Below are 19,709 nucleotides of genomic sequence, written 5' to 3'. Positions count from 1 at the left end.
CCTAACGTGTTTGCACTTCTCACCCTCATCTATTTTAAAAGGTGCGATTTACCGCCGAATTCTTGTCTTCCACTGAAAAGCTGTGCTGATCTCAGATACAAAGCGATGCAGCGCCACTATCTGCAGTGATCTGGTCATCATTACAGTGGTTTACAAACCTAAATTTCACACAAAAGCTGGCAAAGACCCTATTTATAACCTAGCCATAGAAACATGTACTTGACGAATATATACATCGGTGGCATTAAACGGTTGGATTCCAGTTGACGAATAGAAATGTCCATGCCAGTCAATGTGTTAATCAAAAAATAAGAATAATAATGATTTCTATATAAAATTAGCTTAACTGGTTAATTGTAAGTCATTAATAAAATACATTTGTTACACTTTTGTCTAGGTCGAGGAGTGTTTGCCAAAACCTGTTTCCGAAAAGGAGACTTTGTGGTCGAGTACAGAGGAGAGTTAATTAATTCTGAAGAATCGAAATGGAGAAGGATGGACCTATCACAAAGCAAGTGCTGTCTTCATGTTTGACTTCTGTTGGAAAGAAGATCTATGGTGGTAAGGTTTGATTGAATGGTACATTTATGCACAGTTTTATGTGTTTATGTTTTGGATTTATAACTAATCGTAGTAATAGCAAGTTAGAAGGGGTCATTTATTTTGTTCAAAGCTTAGTATTTCGTTTCTCTTCTTTTGCCAGTATTGATGCATCCGTGTATGATGGCAGCCTTGGACGACTCGTCAATGCTGACTACAAGCATCCAAATTGCCAAATGAAGAGGGTCATAGCAAAGGACAAACCGCACCTCTGTTTATTTGCTTTGAGGGACATTCAGCCAGGAGAAGAAATAACATGTGACCTGGGAGGAAAGGCTGGACCACAGACGAAACAGGTTTGCGATGTGATTGTTAGTAAGAATTGACAAAGAAGTAGAAATATGTCTTAAATTTAGTAGTAGTAATAGTTTCAATACTGCTGTTTCTCCCTCTGATCAGATTTAGCAAATTAGAGAAAATCTCCATATTATGTGGTCTTGTATGACTTATTAAAGTAACAAGCACAGGTTTTCCTGATTCATATGTTGGATTATCTCATGTGTTTATGTTTACATCCTAAATGAGTTGTATTTTATATAACTTCCTCACTATTTCTAGGACTTGGATGAGCCAGAAGTTCTTTCATTAGACAAAGTTGGAATCATCCCTCCGCCTCATCTTGTAACGTTGTCAGATTCAAATGAATGTCAGAATCTATGTACCAGTTCTTCCCAGCTGAATGGCAACAGCCAGGTACTTTGAATTTAAATATAGTGTTGAACAGATATTTTGGGATTATCCTGTTGGATTTTGTACATTGGGGAAAATGTAAATGGAATTTCTTTTGGACATCATAGACATGGAGTCTAATTTTGGAATCTGTTTTTGTTTTATTTTTTCCCCTTTAGAAGACAAAAGAGCAGATGGAATTGGATTCCGATAAACTCCTTGATCCCATCTTGGACGGCAGTAGTAAAGAATACATTACTAAGCATGGTGAAGATCCTTCTTCTGTTGATACAAACTCGAGTAACATTAATGTCTCAATTGACCAGAAATGAAAGATGCAGAGATTTCTAAATGTGGAGAACAGTGATGGGTGTCCATCACTGCAAGAACGTAACGCCGCTTTGAAGCCTACTCTTAAGAGAGGGTGATCCCCTATCAGAAACAAAAGTCCCTCTGGTAAGAGAAAGAGATGTAGTGTATCCTGCCCAAAAACAGACACAAGTAGTGGTAACGCCACAAAAGAGAGAGAAGGGGGAGACACTGGATCTCTGTCGGAAGATTCAGCACCTGACATGGAGGAATATCTACCAGACAGGTCCCCTTCCCTGGATAAAGTGTCTGTGGATTTACCTTGCGTACCTGCTGTTTGTAAAAAAGAGGATGGATCAAGAATTTACAACAAAAAACAGTATTGTTTGTACTGCAAGACAGGGTTTGTAAAAATATCGAGACACCTAGAGCGTGCACATAGAGACAAGCCAGAGGTGGGACGGGCTCTCTCCTTTGCAGAAGGCTCAAATGGAAGAAGTACGTGTTTAGAACGTTTAAGAAACCAGGGCAACTTTTCCCACAATTTGAAGTTTTAAATTCTGGCGTTGGAACTCCCATGTCTCGCAAACGATCCAAAAGACAAATCCCAAGTCCATAATTTTTTACACTGTACATTTTGTCAAGGCTTTTTAAAAAAAAAAAAAAAAAAACATGCCCTTTGGAAGCGCATGAAGGTCTGCAAATTAAAATCTAGTAATCTGGCAAATTTTGGCAAAATGCGCATTCAGCCTCTTTGTGGATTTACTGCATCTCCACCACCTGGAGTTAAGGAACAGCTTTGGAAACTGATAAACAGGCATGATTATGGATGATGTTTATGAATCTGTAAAATCTGATCCCTGGATCGTGGAGTATGGCCAACATTTGTACAACAGGCATGGGCATGATGCCACCAAACACGAGTACATCCGGCAACAAATGAGAGCGTTGGGAAGGCTGCTCGTATTTTCCAGAAAAAACACTCCTATGAAAATAATAAACGATCATATGCGACCGTCAAATTTCATGCATGTTGTCCAGGCTGCGAAGGACACGGCAGGGTACAATTGTGAAACGCGTACATACAAAAGCCTGAGTTTGGCGCTCAAAATTGGATGCAGCTTGGAAAGGATTTCAAAGTTTGTTGAAAGTAATGCGAATGTCCGACGCAACGACAGTACTTTAAAAGATGCGAAGGCATTCCGTACAGTGTATAAAACCAGGTGGAATGAACTGATATCATCTGCATCACTCAACATTAGTCGTCCAAGTGGAATGCTCCTCAGTTACTTCCCTTTACTAAAGATGTGCAGACTCTCCATTCATATTTAGATACTCAGCAACAAGATCTTTTCAGAAAACTAGCCCCAGAATCCTTCCCCATGACATATGCAGAACTGACAAAGGTCATTTTGACCCAAATCATTTTGTTCAACAGACCAAGAGCTGGAGAAGTCTCAAAAATTCCACTTTCTGCCTATTTGTCTTCCACGCAATCAGACCCTCAGGAGGATGTGAACTTTGCACTGTCATATCTGGAGAAGAGACTCTTTCAGCATTTCTGGAGAACAGAAATAAGAGGTAAAGCGGACAGAAAGGTTCCTGTACTTTTGACCCCAGTGATGCACCAGACATTGGACCTCCTTGTCTGAAAAAGGAACGAATGTGGAATTTTACCAGAAAACACTTTCCTATTTGCAAGACCATCCAGTTTGATTTGCTAACGTGGATCTGACACTCTTCATAACTTTGCCAAACTCTGTGGAGCAAAGAGGCCAGAAAGTCTGAGCTAAAACAAATGACACAAACAAATGGGAACCTTGTCACAGGTCCTTAATCTCACTAATACCGAGCTGGATCAACTCGCTAATTTTCTGGGACATGATGTAACCTTGCAACAAGAGTTTTACCGACTTCCTGAGGGCATACTCCAGCTAGCGAAAATTAGCAAAGTCCTCATGGCTCGAGAACAAGGACGTCTGGCTCAATTCAAGGGCAGGTCTCTCGATGACGTCAACATTGATCCTGCGGGGACCAAATATTTTTTGGACTTATAAATACAATCTGCATATTTGGTCTCATTAGTTTTGGCATTATTTGAGAATGTGATGCAGGTTTTCCACTTGGGTCATTTTCAACCCTATGTTCTCATTCTCTACAGAAGATGTGCATATGTACAGCGACCAGGATCGAGACCCTGAGGAACCAGGTGACGCTGAGCCAGCCTATGAGTCAGACTCACTGGGTAAGTGTTCCTGAATAGGTATAGAATACAGTGGTGCCTTGTACAGGGGCAAATTTTCTGCAAACGGCCAGGCTATCCAGAAGGCACATTCATTTGCTATTCAGAGTTCTCAGCACCTGGTTCATCGGATATGTTCATGTTTTGTTGCATTTAGGGTATGTCTTTGATTTTGAAGTGCTGCTTAATGTTAATAAAGCCATGGTCTCGCAAACATATGAGACGCAACAGTTTTTAGCTGGCTTCTGGAAGAACAGAAAAGTACTGGTCCATGCATTCCTTTTTATCTTGAAGTTAACTTTCCTTTTGAACAGGCAATACAGCCGTCCCGCTTCTTTTAAGTCCACAGGTCTCTTTCGGTAAAGAAATTATTTGATTGGCTCATTATGGTCACGTGATCACAAGAAGTACCATAATACTGAATATAGACGGTCTGTTACGGCGGCATACATGAGGAAAAAATGGCTGCGTGACAATGACCATTTTATAGAAATTAAGGGTTTATGTCACAACACAGAATGACCTAACTTCAAATTCAGAAATGGCCAAAAAAAACAGAAAAATATTGTATTTAATATTTTCCTGGAGGATGCATTTAGGATTAGCCTTTGAAGTTGGTAATAGTGCAAAATGAAGTGAAACAGACTGATTTTAGTCAATTATTTTTGAGAATGAGAGTGCTTAAAGAAGAGGATGCTATTCATGTGGCACATCTTGAAGCAGGCTTCAGGTGCAGGTTGAGAAAGGTCTGGTTCAAGTTGGAGGCGAAAACAAAAAAGCAAAAAAATGAAGCAAATTTTATTTTCATCTAAAATTTGTACATCAACATCTACTTGAGCGGTGTAAATAAATGTTTTTCAGCATGAAGAAAATTCAAATAAGAAGAAATTTATTTTGGCTTATTGTTCTCTTCAGTCTTCCAGATTGCTTAATTAATGTAAAATTTATAGTGATTAATCGGAAGGGTCCAAATCTATAGTATTGGCTAAGTTTATACAGTCAACCGCATATACTGCGCACCCCTAGCTGCAGCCCAAGCTAAAACTGTCTGACTGTGCTGGGGCTGTGTGTGTGTGTGTGTTTCTTCTCCACTCAATAACATTATTTTTACTAGAAAATGTGTAGACTATTTGGCAGTAGTTATCGTAACATTACTGACTTGCTTGTGTCCTGCAGACATCCAGCAGCTGATTATTGATGAGGAAGAACTTCACCCTCAATTGCATGGGGGGTGCTCCAGTTTGGAGCTTGAGGATCCACTGCCCCCCCACATTAAAGAGGAACGGAAGCACCCACAGCTTCCCAACGTAAAAGAAGAGGAGGATCCACAGTTGCCTTACGTTAAAGTAGAAGAGGAGGATCCACAGCATCCACAGCCCCCACTCATTAAGGAGGGAGAGATCGATCCAAAGCTCCCCAACATTAAGGAGGCACAGAAGCATCCACAGCCTCCCCACATTAAGGAGGAAGAGGAGGATTCACAACTCCCCCACGTTAAAGAGGAAGAGGAGGACTTTGGTGTCAGTAAGTTGCCACTGACTGATGGCTCTGTGAAGAGTAAAGAAGAGAAACCACTCGAGGGGTCAGAGCTTCATCATCACTGTCTGAGTGAAGACCACTGTGGAGGACCACCACCAGACAACCTCATGGCTCCACTGTCAGACAGTGACAAAGTACCTTTGACGAGGGACATAGATTGTAAAGGTGACAACCAACACTTCGAAAAGGAGAATTACTCTTAATAAGGAAACCTCACAAAAGCTTAAAAAGCTTTTTTTTTTTAATTACGTGCTCAATTTTTTGCAAACGTTTAGCTAAAAAAAACATATTGGACACAGAGATAAACAGTTTGGTTGCTCATTGTTTGCAAAAACTTTCATAAGTCCTTTGTGGTAACACACTTTGAAAAGCCTTCTAGTTGCTCAACTTGTGGTGCAAGGTTCTCTCAAAAGTCATTTATGGTTAGACACAAAAACACACACAGGAGAGCAGGAGACTGGGACAAATTACCTGGAGGAACTTTAAATGTCTCCAAGCTTAGCCTGTTTAACATTAAATGTCACCACAGAGCTACCAAAGATGACGATATATGATGTTTAGGCTTCGTTCATGTTTACGTATAGCATATTTATATAAATAAATTACACATTTAAATTAAAAAAAAATAATATTTGTGCAAGTTTGGCTTCAAACAATCATCTCATCAACCCGTAGTCATGCACGTTAGCACCGCATACAGAGAAAGTCCACGAACCTGTTTTCTGGGTTTGGTCACATGACCTTCCGCATACAGCGGATTGACGTCTCCCAAAATGTTTGCAGTGCCTATATTAATAGTTTGGAGCTATATATATATATATATATATATATATATATATATATATATATATATATTATATGAAAATCTAAGATACAAAAAACAATTTACAGTGGTGCCTTGACTTACAAGTTTATGTTCCATGACCATACTCGTTACTCAAAACAGACATACAGTGGAATCTAGGTCTTTGAACGACCCGGTACGACCTGTCCTTTAGGGATGTGGAGTGTCACCTCTCTGGTTGTACGTAAACACGCCGGCGTTCTGTCGAATCATGCTCTAAAGTTTCAGTGTGTGTGAAGTAATTTAATTCCAGTAAGTTAGCACCCATTGTTTGTCATGTTGTAATGTTGGTTTGACCTGACTGATTAGAATACATGACCTGAATAGAGAATACATTCGAAGATACTCAGTATACAGTACACAAGTATATACAGTAAATGACACGTTGCTTCAATATTGTGATCGATCGGTTATCGTTTTTTTAAACTAGCTGATCGGTGATCGGGCCCAAAACTGATCGTGTAAAGCCTAGTTGTAAGTAAGCTGCAACAGTGTTAGAACGATTACATCATGGGGTTCCGCTTGCCGTTCACGCTGAAATGCTCCAACATTTTGAAAGCTTCTGTCTCTTCTCGCATTTTTTCTTCTTTCCTCGTAGTAATCTTTCCGCTCCTTCAATTATCGTCGTCGTCTTCCACCTCCTTCTTCACTATACACGGGTGGACCTTCGGAAAAGCCATCCGCTAACGCTAACTGATGAACAGCTTAAGTCCCCACTTTCAGCTGTCAATTAGTGAATGTACAAATGCCCGCCAAGAACAGAGAAAACGCAGAGACTATATTGTAGTCTGCTTTGACGATGAAATGGGGACGAGCGTTGGCTTAAAAAAAGATATTGCTGTAGCGAGTTGCGACCCTGCAGTTGTGTTACATTAATTGGCTTTTGCATTTTCCGATTTCTGCGAGGGACTGAAGGTGTGGCTGAATGTGTTTGGATAGGTGAGTGGGGGCGGGGGGCTACATACAGGGTCAGCGGGTAGCACATGTCAGTGGCATGGTAGGGCTGGTCGATCTAAAAGAAGAGCGGGGAAATTAAGGAGGATGGGTGACTCTTGAACATGGATGCAGTTTTCTTTTTTCTTACTGGGTCAGAGCTGGTTAAATCAAACATTACTGGCAGATCCTCCAGCTCCATAGTCAGGCGTGCTTGAAGTCATTTTATACTGAGGCAGATACAGTGAAGTCATCAACAAGCATCGTGATTAATCGGAAGGGCCCAAATCTATAGTGTTGGCTAAATTTATACAGTCAACCGCAAATACTGCGCACCCCTAGCTGCAGCCCAAGCTAAAACTGTCTGACTGTGCTGCGGCTGTCTACCAAAATGTATATTTATATTTTTATATATATAATTTTTTCTCCACCCAATAACATTATTTTTACAAGAAAATTTTTCGACTATTTGGCAGTAGTTATCGTAACATCACTGACTTGCTTGTGTCCTGCAGACATCCAGCAGCTGATTAGTGATGAGGAAAAACTTCCCCCTCAATTGCATGAGGGGTGCTCCAGTTTGGAGCATGAGGATCCACTCCCCCCCCACATTAAAGAGGAACAGAAGCATCCACAGCTTCCCCACATAAAAGAAGAGGAGGATTCACAGTTGTCCGACATTAAAAAGGAAGAGGAGGATCCACAGTTGCCTTACGTTAAAGTAGAAGAGGAGCCCCCACACATTAAGGAGGAACAGAAGCATCCACAGCCTGCCCACATTCACGAGGAAGAGGAGGATCCACAACTCCCCCACATTAAGGAGGAAGAGGAGGAGTTTGATGTCAGTAAATTGCCACTGACTGGTGGCTCTGTGAAGAGTATAGAAGAGAAACCACCCGAGGGGTCAGAGCTTCATCATCACTGTCTGAGTGAAGACCACTGTGGAGGACCACCACCAGACAACCTCATAGCTCCACTGTCAGACAGTGACAAAGTACCTTTGACGAGGGACAAAGATTGTAAAGGTATGACAACCAATACTTTGAAAACGCAGAAAAGGAGATTACTCTTAACAATAAGTAAACCTCCCAAAAGCTTGAACTTTTTTTTTATTTAATTACCTGCTCAATTTGTTGCAAATGTTTAGCTAAAAAAAAAAAACACATTGGACACACAGAGATAAAAAGTTTGGTTGCTCATTGTTCGCGAAAACTTTCATAAGTCATTTGTGGTAACACACTTTGAAAAGCCTTCTAGTTGCTCAACTTGTGGTGCAAGGTTCTCTCAAAAGTAATTTATGGTTAGACACATAAACACACACAGGAGAGCAGGAGACTGGGACAAAGTACCTGTAGGAACTTTAAATGTCTACAAGCTTAGCCTGTTTAACATTAAATGTCACCACAGAGCTACCAAAGATGACAATATCTGATGTTTAGGCTTCGTTCATGTTTACGTATACCATCTTCTTCTTCTTTTCCTTTCGGCTTGTCCCGTTAGGGGTCGCCACAGCGCGTCATCCTTTTCCATTTCAGCCTATCTCCTGCATCCTCCTCTCGAACACCAACTGCCATCATGTCTTCCCTCACGACATCCATCAACCTTCTCTTTGGTCTTCCTCTAGTTCTCTTGCCTGGCAGCTCCATCCTCATCATCCTTCTACCAATATACTCACTATTTCTCCTCTGGACGTATCCAAACCATTGAAGTCTGCTCTCTCTAACTTTGTCTCCAAAACATCGAACCTTGGCTTTCCCTCTGATGAGCTAATTTCTAATTTTATCCAACCTGGTCACTCCGAGAGCGAACCTCAAGATCTTCATTTCCGCCACCTCCAGCTCTGCTTCCTGTTGTCTCTTCAGTGCCACTGTCTGTAATCCATACATCATGGCTGGCCTCACCACTGTTTTATAAACTTTGCCCTTCATCCTAGCAGAGACTCTTCTGTCACATAACACACCTGACATCCTTCCTCCACCCGTTCCAACCTGCTTGGACCCGTTTCTTCACTTCCTGACCACACTCACCATTGCTCTGGACGGTTGACCCCAAGTATTTAAAGTCCTCCACCATTGCTATCTCTTCTCCCTGTAGCCTCATTCTTCCCCCACCACCCCTCTCATTCATGCACATATATTTTGTTTTACTTCGGCTAATCTTCATTTCTCTTCTTTCCAGTGCATGCCTCCATCTTTCTAACTGTTCCTCCAGCTGCTCTGTGCTTTCACTGCAGATCACAATGTCATCTGCAAACATCATGGTCCACGGGGATTCCAGTCTAACCTCATCTGTCAGCCTATCCATCACCACTGCAAAAAGGAAGGGGCTCAGGGCTGAACCCTGATGCAGTCCCACGTCCACCTTAAATTCCTCTGTCACACCTACAGCACACCTCACCGCTGTTCTGCTGCCCTCGTACATGTCCTGTATTATTCTAACATACTTCTCTGCCACTCCAGACTTCTGCATGCAGTACCACAGTTCCTCTCTGGGTACTCTGTCATAGGCTTTCTCTAGATCTACAAAGTCACAATGTAGCTCCTTCTGACCTTCTCTGTACTTTTCCATCAACATCCTCAAGGCAAATAGTGCATCTGTGGTACTCTTTCTTGGCATGAAACCATACTGTTGCTCGCAAATACTCACTTCTGTCCTGAGTCGAGCATCCACTACTCTTTCCCATAACTTCATTCTGTGGCTCATCAACTTTATTCCTCTATAGTTGCCACAGCTCTGCACATCACCTTTGTTCTTAAAAATGGGCACCAGTACACTTTTCCTCCATTCCTCAGGCATCTTCTCACTCACTAGAATTCTATTGAACAAGCTGGTCAAAAACTCCACAGCCACCTCTCCTAGATGCTTCCATACCTCCACAGGAATGTCATCAGGACCAACTGCCTTTCCATTTTTCATTCTCTTTTATGCCTTTCTAACTTCCCCCTTACTAATCATTGCCACTTCCTGGTCTACCACACTTGGCTCTTCTACTCTCCCTTCTCTATCATTTTCCTCATTCATCAACTCCTCGAAGTATTCTTCCTATCTAGCTAGCACACTGCTGGCACCAGTCAACATATTTCCATCTCTATCCTTAATCACCCTAACCTGCTGCACATCCTTCCCATCTCTATCCCTCTGTCTGGCCAGCCTATATAGATCCTTTTCTCCTTCTTTAGTGTCCAACCTGCCATACATGTCATCATATGCCTCTTGTTTTGCCTTTTCTACCTCTACCTTTCCCCTGTGTCGCATCTCAATGTATTCCTTTCGCCTCTCCTCGGTCCTCTGTGTCCCACTTCTTCTTAGCTAACCTTTTTCCTTGTATGATTTCCTGTACTGTGAGGTTCCACCACCAAGTCTCCTTCGCTCCTTTCCTGCCAGAAGATACACCAAGTACTCTCCTGCCTGCCTCTCTGATCACCTTGGCTGCAGTGGTCCAGTCTTCTGGAAGCTCCTCCCGTCCACCGAGAGCCTGTCTCACCTCTTCCCGAAAAGCTGCACAAACTCGTCCTGTCTCAGCTTCCACCACATGGTTCTCTTCTCTGCCTTTGTCTTCCTAATTTTCCTCCCCACCACCAGAGTCATCTTACACACCACCGTCCTATGCTGTCTAGCCACTCTCCCCCCTACCACTATCTTACAGTTGGTAACCTCCTTCAGATTACATCGTCTGCACAAGATGTAATCCACTTGTGTGCTTCTACCTCCGCTCTTGTAGGTCACCCTATGTTCGTGCCTCTTCTGGAAAAAAGTGTTCACTACAGCCATTTGGATCCTTGTTGCAAAGTCGACCACCATCTGTCCCTCCAAGTTCCTTTCCTGGATGCCGTACTTACCAATCACTTCTTCATCACCCCTATTACCTTCACCAACATGTCCATTACAATCTGCACCAATTACGACTCTCTCTCTGTCTGGGATGCTCAGAACTACTTCATCTAGCTCCTTCCAGAATTTCTCTTTCACCTCTAGGTCACATCCTACCTGTGGGGCATAGCCACTAATCACATTACACATAACACCCTCAATTTCAGCCTCATCACTCGATCTGATACTCTTTTCACCTCCAAGACATTCTTAGCCAACTCTTCTTTTAAAATAACCCCGATTCCATTTCTCTTCCCATCTACACCATGGTAAAATCATTTAAACCCTGCCCCTAAACTTCTAGCCTTTCTGCCTTTCCACCTGGACACACAATATATCAACCTTTCTCCTCATCATCATGTCAACCAACTCCCGAGATTTTCCTGTCATAGTCCCAACATTCAAAGTCCCCACATTCAGTACTAGGCTCTGTGTTTTCCTCTTCTCTTTCTGCTGAAGAACCCGCTTTCCACCTCTTCTTCTTCTTCTTTGACTTCGACCCACAGTAGCTGAATTTCCAACGGCGCCCCGCAGGTTGACTGCGCCGGTGGCGGACGTTGTTAACCCGGGCCACGACCGATCCGGTATGGAATTCTTTGGATGAACGCTCATATTTGTTTGGCAAGGTTTTAAGCCGGATGCCCTTCCTGACGCAAATTACACATATTTAAATTTAAAGAAAATAATATTTTTGCAAGTTTGGCTTCGAACAATCACGTCACCAACCCGTAGTTATGCACGTTAGCACCGCATACAGAGAAAGTCCACAAACCTGTTTACTGGGTTTGGTCACATTCCTCATACAGTGTATTGAAGTCTCCCAACATTTTTGCAGTGCCTACATTAATAGTTTGGAGATATGTGTATATGGATATGTATATATGTATATGGATATGTATATATGTATATGTATGTATATATATGTATATGTGTATATGTATATGTGTGTATATATATATGTATGTATATATATGTATGTATATATGTATATGTATGTATATATGTATATATATATGTATATATATATATATATATGTATGTATATATATATGTATATATATGTATATATATGTATGTATATATGTATATGTATATATATATGTATATATATGTATGTATATATATGTATGTATATATGTATACGTATATATATATATGTATATGTATATGTGTGTATATATATACTGGTGGTGGGGCTCGAAGGCGAGCACATGGTGGCCGGGCCTGCACCCATGGGGCCCGGCCACCGCCCGAAAGGGTAACGTGGGTCCCCCTTCCCATGGGCTCACCACCTGTGGGAGGGGCCATAGGGGTCGGGTGCAGTGTGAGATGGGCGGTGGCCGAAGGCGGGGACCTTGGCGATCCGATCCCCGGCTACAGAAGCTGGCTCTAGGGACGTGGAATGTCACCTCTGTGGCAGGGAAGGAGCCCGAGCTGGTGTGTGAGGTCGAGAAGTTCCGACTAGATATAGTCGGACTCGCCTCCACACACAGCTTGGGCTCTGGTACCAGTCCTCTCGAGAGGGGTTGGACTCTCTTCCACTCTGGAGTTGCCCACGGTGAGAGGCGCTGAGCAGGTGTGGGTATACTTATTGCCCCCCGGCTTGGAACCTGTACGTTGGGGTTCACCCCGGTGGACGAGAGGGTAGCCTCCTTCCGCCTTCGGGTGGGGGGACGGGCCCTGACTGTTGTTTGTGCCTATGCACCAAACAGCAGTTCAGAGTACCCACCCTTTTTGGAGTCCTTGGAGGGGGTGCTGGAGAGCGCTCCCGCTGGGGATTCCATTGTTCTGTTGGGGGACTTCAATGCTCACGTGGGCAATGACAGTGAGACCTGGAAGGGCGTGATTGGGAGGAACGGCCCCCCCCGATCAGAACCCGAGCGGTGTTCTGTTATTGGACTTCTGTGCTCGTCATGGATTGTCCATAACGAACACCATGTTCAAGCATAAGGGTGTCCACACGTGCACTTGGCACCAGGACACCCTAGGTCGCAGTTCGATGATCGACTTTGTGGTCGTGTCATCGGACTTGCGGCCACATGTCTTGGACACTCTGGTGAAGAGAGGGGCGGAGCTGTCAACTGATCACCACCTGGTGGTGAGTTGGCTCCGATGGTGGGGGAAGATGCCGGTCCGACGTGGCAGGCCCAAACGTATTGTGAGGGTCTGCTGGGAACGTCTGGCAGAATCCCCCGTCAGAAGGAGTTTCAACTCCCACCTCCGACAGAACTTTGCTCATGTTCCGGGGGAGGCTGGGGACATCGAGTCCGAGTGGACCATGTTCCACGCCTCCATTGCTGAGGCGGCCGACCGGAGCTGTGGTCGGTGCCTGTTGTGGCGGCAATCCCCGAACCCGTTGGTGGACACCAACGGTGAGGGATGCAGTCAAGCTGAAGAAGGAGTCCTATTGGGCCTTTTTGGCCTGTGGGACTCCTGAGGCAGCTGATGGCCAAGCGGAATGCAGCTCTGGTGGTCGTTGAAGCAAAAACTCTGGTATGGGAGGAGTTCGGTGAGGCCATGGAGAAAGACTTCCGGACGGCTTCGAGGAAATTCTGGTCCACCATCCGACGTCTCAGGAGAGGAAAGCAGTGCACCACCAACACTGTGTATAGTGGGGATGGGGCGCTGCTGACCTCGACTCGGGACGTTGTGAGTCGGTGGGGAGAATCCTTCGAAGACCTCCTCAATTCCACCGACACGCCTTCCCATGAGGAAGCAGAGTGTGGGTTCTCTGAGGCGGGCTCTCCTATCTCTGGGTTTGAGGTCACCGAGGTAGTTAAAAAGCTCCTCGGTGGCAGGGCCCCGGGGGTGGATGAGATTCGCCCGGAGTTCCTAAAGGCTCTGGATGTAGTGGGGCTGTCCTGGTTGACACGCCTCTGCAACATCGCGTGGACATCGGGGACAGTGCCTCTGGATTGGCAGACTGGGGTGGTGGTCCCCCTTTTTAAGAAGGGGGACCGGAGGGTGTGTTCCAACTACAGGGGGATCACACTGCTCAGCCTCCCTGGTAAGGTCTATTCAGGGGTGCTGGAGAGGAGGGTCCGTCGGGAAGTCGAATCTCAGATTCAGGAGGAGCAGTGTGGTTTTCTTCCTGGCCGTGGAACAGTAGACCAGCTCTACACCCTCGGCAGGGTCTTCGAGGGTGCATGGGAGTTCGCCCAACCAGTCTACATGTGTTTTGTGGACTTGGAGAAGGCGTTCGACCGTGTCCCTCGGGGAGTCCTGTGGAGGGTGCTTCAGGAGTATGGGGTACCGAACCCCCTGATACGGGCTGTTCGGTCCCTGTACGACCGGAGTCAGAGTTTGGTCCGCATATCCGGCAGTAAGTCGGACTCCTACCCGGTGAGGGTTGGACTCTGCCAAGGCTGCCCTTTGTCGCCGATTCTGTTCATAACTTTTATGGACAGAATTTCTAGGCGCAGCCAAGGCGTAGAGGGGACTCCGGTTTGGTGGCCTCAGTATTGCATCTCTGCTTTTTGCTGATGATGTGGTTCTGTTGGCTTCATCAAACCGTGAGCTCCAACTCTCACTGGAGCAGTTCGCAGCCGAGTGTGAAGCGGCTGGGATGAGAATCAGCACCTCCAAATCTGAGACCATGGTCCTCGGTCGGAAAAGGGTGGCATGCCCTCTCCAGGTCGGGGATGAGATCCTGCCCCAAGTGGAGGAGTTCATGTATCTTGGGGTCTTGTTCACGAGTGAGGGAAGAATGGAACGGGAGATCGACAGACGGATCGGTGCAGCGTCTGCAGTGATGTGGACATGGTATCGGTCCGTTGTGGTAAAGAAGGAGCTAAGCCGAAAGGCGAAGCTCTCAATTTACCGGTCGATCTTCGTTCCTACCCTCACCTATGGTCATGAGCTGTGGGTCGTGACCGAAAGAACGAGATCCCGGATACAAGCGGCCGAAATGATTTTCCTCCGCAGGGTGTCCGGGCTCTCCCTTAGCGATAGGGTGAGAAGCTCGGTCATCCGGGAGGATCTCAGAGTCTAGCCGCTGCTCCTCCGCATTGAGAGGAGCCAGATGAGGTGGCTGGGGCATCTGATTCGGATGCCTCCCGGACGCCTGCCTGGTGAGGTGTTCCGGGCACGTCCCACCGGAAGGAGACCCCGGGGACGACCCAGGACACGCTGGAGAGACTATGTCCTTCGGCTGGCCTGGGAACGCCTCGGGATCCCTCCGGAAGAGCTGGATGAAGTGGCTGGGGAGAGGGAAGTCTGGGCGTCCCTGCTAAAGCTACTGCCCCCGCGACCCGACCCGGATAAGCGGTAGAAAATGGATGGATATGTGTGTATATAATGTTTTTCTCCACCCAATAACATTATTTTTACTAGAAAATTTGTCGACTATTTGGCAGTAGTTATCGCAACATCACTGACTTGCTTGTGTCCTGCAGACATCCAGCAGCTGATTAGTGATGAGGAAGAACTTCCCCCTCAATTGCATGGGGGGTGCTGCAGTTTGGAGCATGAGGATCCACTGCCCCCCCACATTAAAGAGGAACAGAAGCAGCTTCCCCACGTAAAAGAAGAGGAGGATCCACAGCATCCACAGCCCCCACACATTAAGGAGGAAGAGATCGATCCAAAGCTCCCCAACATTAAGGAGGCACAGAAGCATCCACAGCCTCCCAACATTCAAGAGGAAGAGGAGGATCCACAACTCCCCCACGTTAAAGAGGAAGAGGAGGAGTTTGGTGTCAGTAAGTTGCCACTGACTGGTGGCTCTGTGAAGAGTAGAGAAGAGAAACCACCCGAGGGGTCAGAGCTTCATCATCACAGTCCGAGTGAAGACCACTGTGGAGGACCACCACCAGACAACCTCATGGCTTCACTGTCAGACAGTGACAAAGTACATTTGACGAGGGACAAAGATTGTAAAGGTATGACAACTAACACTTACGAAAACGCAGAAAAGGAGATTACTCTTAACAATAAGGAAACCTCACAAAAGCTTAAAAAACATTTGCAATGTGTTGCAAAAAAAGCACATATTGGACCCATGGAAACACAGACAGATAAACAGTTTGGTTGCTCGTTGTTTGCAAAAACTTTCATAAGTCATTTGTGGTAACACACTTTTAAAAGCCTTCTAGTTGCTCAACTTGTGGTGCAAGATTCTCTCTCTTTACATAAACCATATTTATATAAATAAATTACACATTTAAATTTTAAGAAAATAATAATTTTGCAAGTTTGGCTTCAAACATGTCATCAACCCGTAGTTATGCACGTTAGCACCGCATACAGAGAAAGTCCACAAATCTGTTTTCTGGGTTTGGTCACATGACCTTCCGCATACAGCGGATTGACCGTCCCCCTAAACTTTTGCAGTGCCTATATTAATAGTTTGAAGCCACATATATATATATATTTGTATATAATATATATATATATATATTTGTATATAATATATATATATATATATATATATATATATATGTATATATATATTATATAATATATATGTATATATATATATATATATATATATGTATATATATATTATATAATATATATGTATATATATATATATATATATATATATATATATATATATATCCCGGACGAGCTGGGCGAATTTGTTGGCGAGAGGGAAGTCTGGACTTTCCCTGCTTAAGCTGCTGCCCCTGTGACCTGACCCCGGATAAGCGCAAGTAAATGGATGGATGGACACAAAAAAGCTAAACACTACTCAAGCCTCCAAAACACATTTTCCACTTATCGCAGTTTGTATTTCAAAATGGCACTTTTTAAATCCACAAATGTTTCTCTGCAAAAAAACACAAAAGTCACGTTTGGTATTTAAAATTTTGACATTAAAAGTTATGCTAAATAAGTTAATTGGCCAGTACGTGCCACCTGGCCAAACACCTTAATGTTGAATTGTTAACACTTCAATCTGTGCTAGTTTCTTCTGTTCATACTTGAGTCTGGGGATGTTTGGTCATATTATAATGGTTTTGTATTTCGTGATAGGATTTATAATGGCTACAAGGAGTTGCAGGAGGAAACCACCATTACAGGATGCGAAAGAGCATGCAGTGAAGGCACTGGACAAGACGGAAGAATTGGAAGTACAATTCATGAACTCGTTGAAAGGTACTGTTTGTTTACAGTACACATTTCGGGTCCAAAATTACAACCAGACAAATACAAGAACATGACCTTGCTTGTGTAGAGTATATAATATACTCATTGAGGTTTGAATCCATTAATTGTGCCAATCGCCCTTCATCAGGATGACTACGGTAGTCACAGAAATTTGCCAGTCTAAAATATTTTTCATCTCAGTTACTTGGGAAGAAATTGACAGTGTTTATAGTCCAGGGGTGTCAGCCAAATTTTTGTAATGGGCCATATTGTAGTTATGTTTTCCCTCAGAGGGCCGCTATGACAGGGAAACCGTATAAATGTGTGATCGATTCATATTACAATGGTGCTCAAAAATATTTGCACCCCAGGGCTGGCCTATATCAAGAGACTTTTTTTTTTTCTTGACTGTCTGGCATGAAATCAGATTAGATCACTATGTTCAACTATTATTGAATGTATTTCAAAAAGGGGTTAGGTAACAAAAATGCTTGTAGTATTTCAATGTTATTAAAAGCAACGCCAATTTTATATCGGTCCAGATTTAACCAAGAAACATGAAGTACATAATCTGCTTTTAGCGGGTCACATAAAATGATATGATGGGCCGGATCTGGCCTCCGGGCCTTGTTTCACACCTTTGTTATGGTCTGTTGTTTAAAAATCTAGGTATGAAAAGAATTCAACTGTTTAATAACAAATTACTGTTAGAAAAAGAAGCAGAGAAAACAAGCTTTTTGTGATAAACGTGTCAAGCAGAACAGTGACTATTTTTTAATTTTGTGACAGCTCAAACTAATACGACAAAAATGAGACGGAGAAAGGGCTTTTGAAGGCAAAATAAAAATTTACATAGATACAAATAAGAAATACGCCTGAGCAACGGTGACTCACCACATGACTTTTTTTTTTTTTACATGGTCTTCGCCATTCACTCAATGAATTGCGTCCTCTTTTCTCGCGATCATGACATACACTTTCTACAACCTACCATGACACGTACTCTGTTTATATCAGGACATATACATACTCTGTTCATGTGTCAGGTACCTAAACTTGTCCAACTCCCTAACGTGTTTGCACTTCTCACCCTCATCTATTTTAAAAGGTGCGATTTGTCTTCCACTGAAAAGCTGTGCTGATCTCTCAGATACAAAGCGATGCAGCGCCACTATCTGCAGTGATCTGGTCATCATTACAGTGGTTTACAAACCTAAATTTCACACAAAAGCTGGCAAAGACCCTATTTATAACCTAGCCATAGAAACATGTACTTGACGAATATATACATCGGTGGCATTAAACGGTTGGATTCCAGTTGACGAATAGAAATGTCCATGCCAGTCAATGTGTTAATCAAATAATAATAATAATTTCTATATAAAATTAGCTTAACTGGTAAATTGTAAGTCATTAATAAATTACATCTGTGACACTTTTTTCTAGGTCGAGGGGTGTTTGCAAAAGCCTTTTTCCGAAAAGGAGACTTTGTGGTGGAGTACAGAGGAGAGTTAATTAATTCTGTAAGAATCGAAAAGGAGAAGGATGACCTATCACAAAGCAAGTGCTGTCTTCATGTTTGACTTCTGTTGGAAAGGAGATCTATGGTGGTAAGGTTTGATTGAATGGTACATTTATGCACAGTTTTGTGTGTTTATGTTTTGGATTTATAACTAATCGTAGTAATAGCAAGTTAGAAGGGGTCATTTATTTTGTTCAAAGCTTAGTATTTCGTTTCTCTTCTTTTGCCAGTATTGATGCATCCGTGTATGATGGCAGCCTTGGACGACTCGTCAATGCTGACTACAAGCATCCAAATTGCCAAATGAAGAGGGTCATAGCAAAGGACAAACCGCACCTCTGTTTATTTGCTTTGAGGGACATTCAGCCAGGAGAAGAAATAACATGTGACCTGGGAGGAAAGGCTGGACCACAGACGAAACAGGTTTGTGACGTGATTGTTCGTAATAATTGACAGAGAAGTAGAAATATGTCTTAAATTAGTAGTAGTAATAGTTTCAATACTGCTGTTTCTCTCAGATTTAACAAATTAGAGAAAATCTCTATATTATGTGGTCTTGTCTGACTTATTAAAGTAACAAGCACAGGTTTTCCTGAATCATATGTTGGATTATCTCGTGTTTATGTTTACATCCTAAATGTGTTTTATTTTATATAACTTCCTCACTATTTCTAGGACTTGGATGAGCCAGAAGTTCTTTCATCAGACAAAGTTGGAATCATCCCTCCGCCTCATCTTGTAACGTTGTCAGATTCGAATGAATCTCAGAATCCATGTACCAGTTCTTCCCAGCTAAATGGCAACAGCCAGGTACTTTGAATTTAAATATAGTATTGAACAGATATTTTTGGATTCTCCAGTTGGATTTTGTACATTGGGGAAAATGTAAATGGCATTTATTTTGGACATCATAGACATGGAGTCTAATTTTGGAATCTGTTTTTGTTTTGTTTTTTTTCCCCTCTAGAAGACAAAAGAGCAGATGGAATTGGATTCCGATAAACTCCTTGATCCCAGCTTGGATGGCAGTAGTAAAGAATACATTACTAAACATGGTGAAGATCCTTCTTCTGTTGATACAAACTTGAGTA

At 43.3% G+C, this 19,709-nt stretch overlaps 1 protein-coding gene across 7 annotated transcripts in view; it reads left to right on the top strand.

Moving 5' to 3' along the window:
• LOC133400140 (involucrin-like) overlaps positions 1 to 19,709 on the top strand; it is a 36,184-nt gene that overhangs the window by 13,453 nt on the left and 3,022 nt on the right. For 3 of the 7 annotated variants that reach the window (XM_061672445.1, XM_061672444.1, XM_061672443.1), the window contains 2 exons: positions 398 to 561; positions 704 to 794. In XM_061672445.1, coding sequence (XP_061528429.1) covers positions 398 to 534 — 137 coding nt within the window. In that variant the 3' untranslated portion in view covers positions 535 to 561; positions 704 to 794. Of the gene's footprint in view, positions 1 to 397; positions 562 to 703; positions 897 to 1,158; positions 1,294 to 1,448; positions 1,537 to 3,016; positions 3,160 to 3,739; positions 3,824 to 4,996; positions 5,525 to 7,651; positions 8,162 to 15,400; positions 15,887 to 16,982; positions 17,106 to 18,542; positions 18,707 to 18,848; positions 19,042 to 19,293; positions 19,429 to 19,585; positions 19,674 to 19,709 lie in introns of those variants that run through there. The other 4 variants (XM_061672447.1, XM_061672446.1, XM_061672450.1 and 1 more) reach the window with 4 other exon arrangements.

The sequence above is a fragment of the Phycodurus eques genome, chromosome 3, assembly GCF_024500275.1.
Source record: "Phycodurus eques isolate BA_2022a chromosome 3, UOR_Pequ_1.1, whole genome shotgun sequence".
In the NCBI taxonomy this organism is placed as follows: Eukaryota; Metazoa; Chordata; class Actinopteri; order Syngnathiformes; family Syngnathidae; genus Phycodurus; species Phycodurus eques.
The sequence above is the reverse complement of the archived record's forward strand: the minus strand, read 5'-3'. Positions and strand labels throughout refer to the sequence as shown.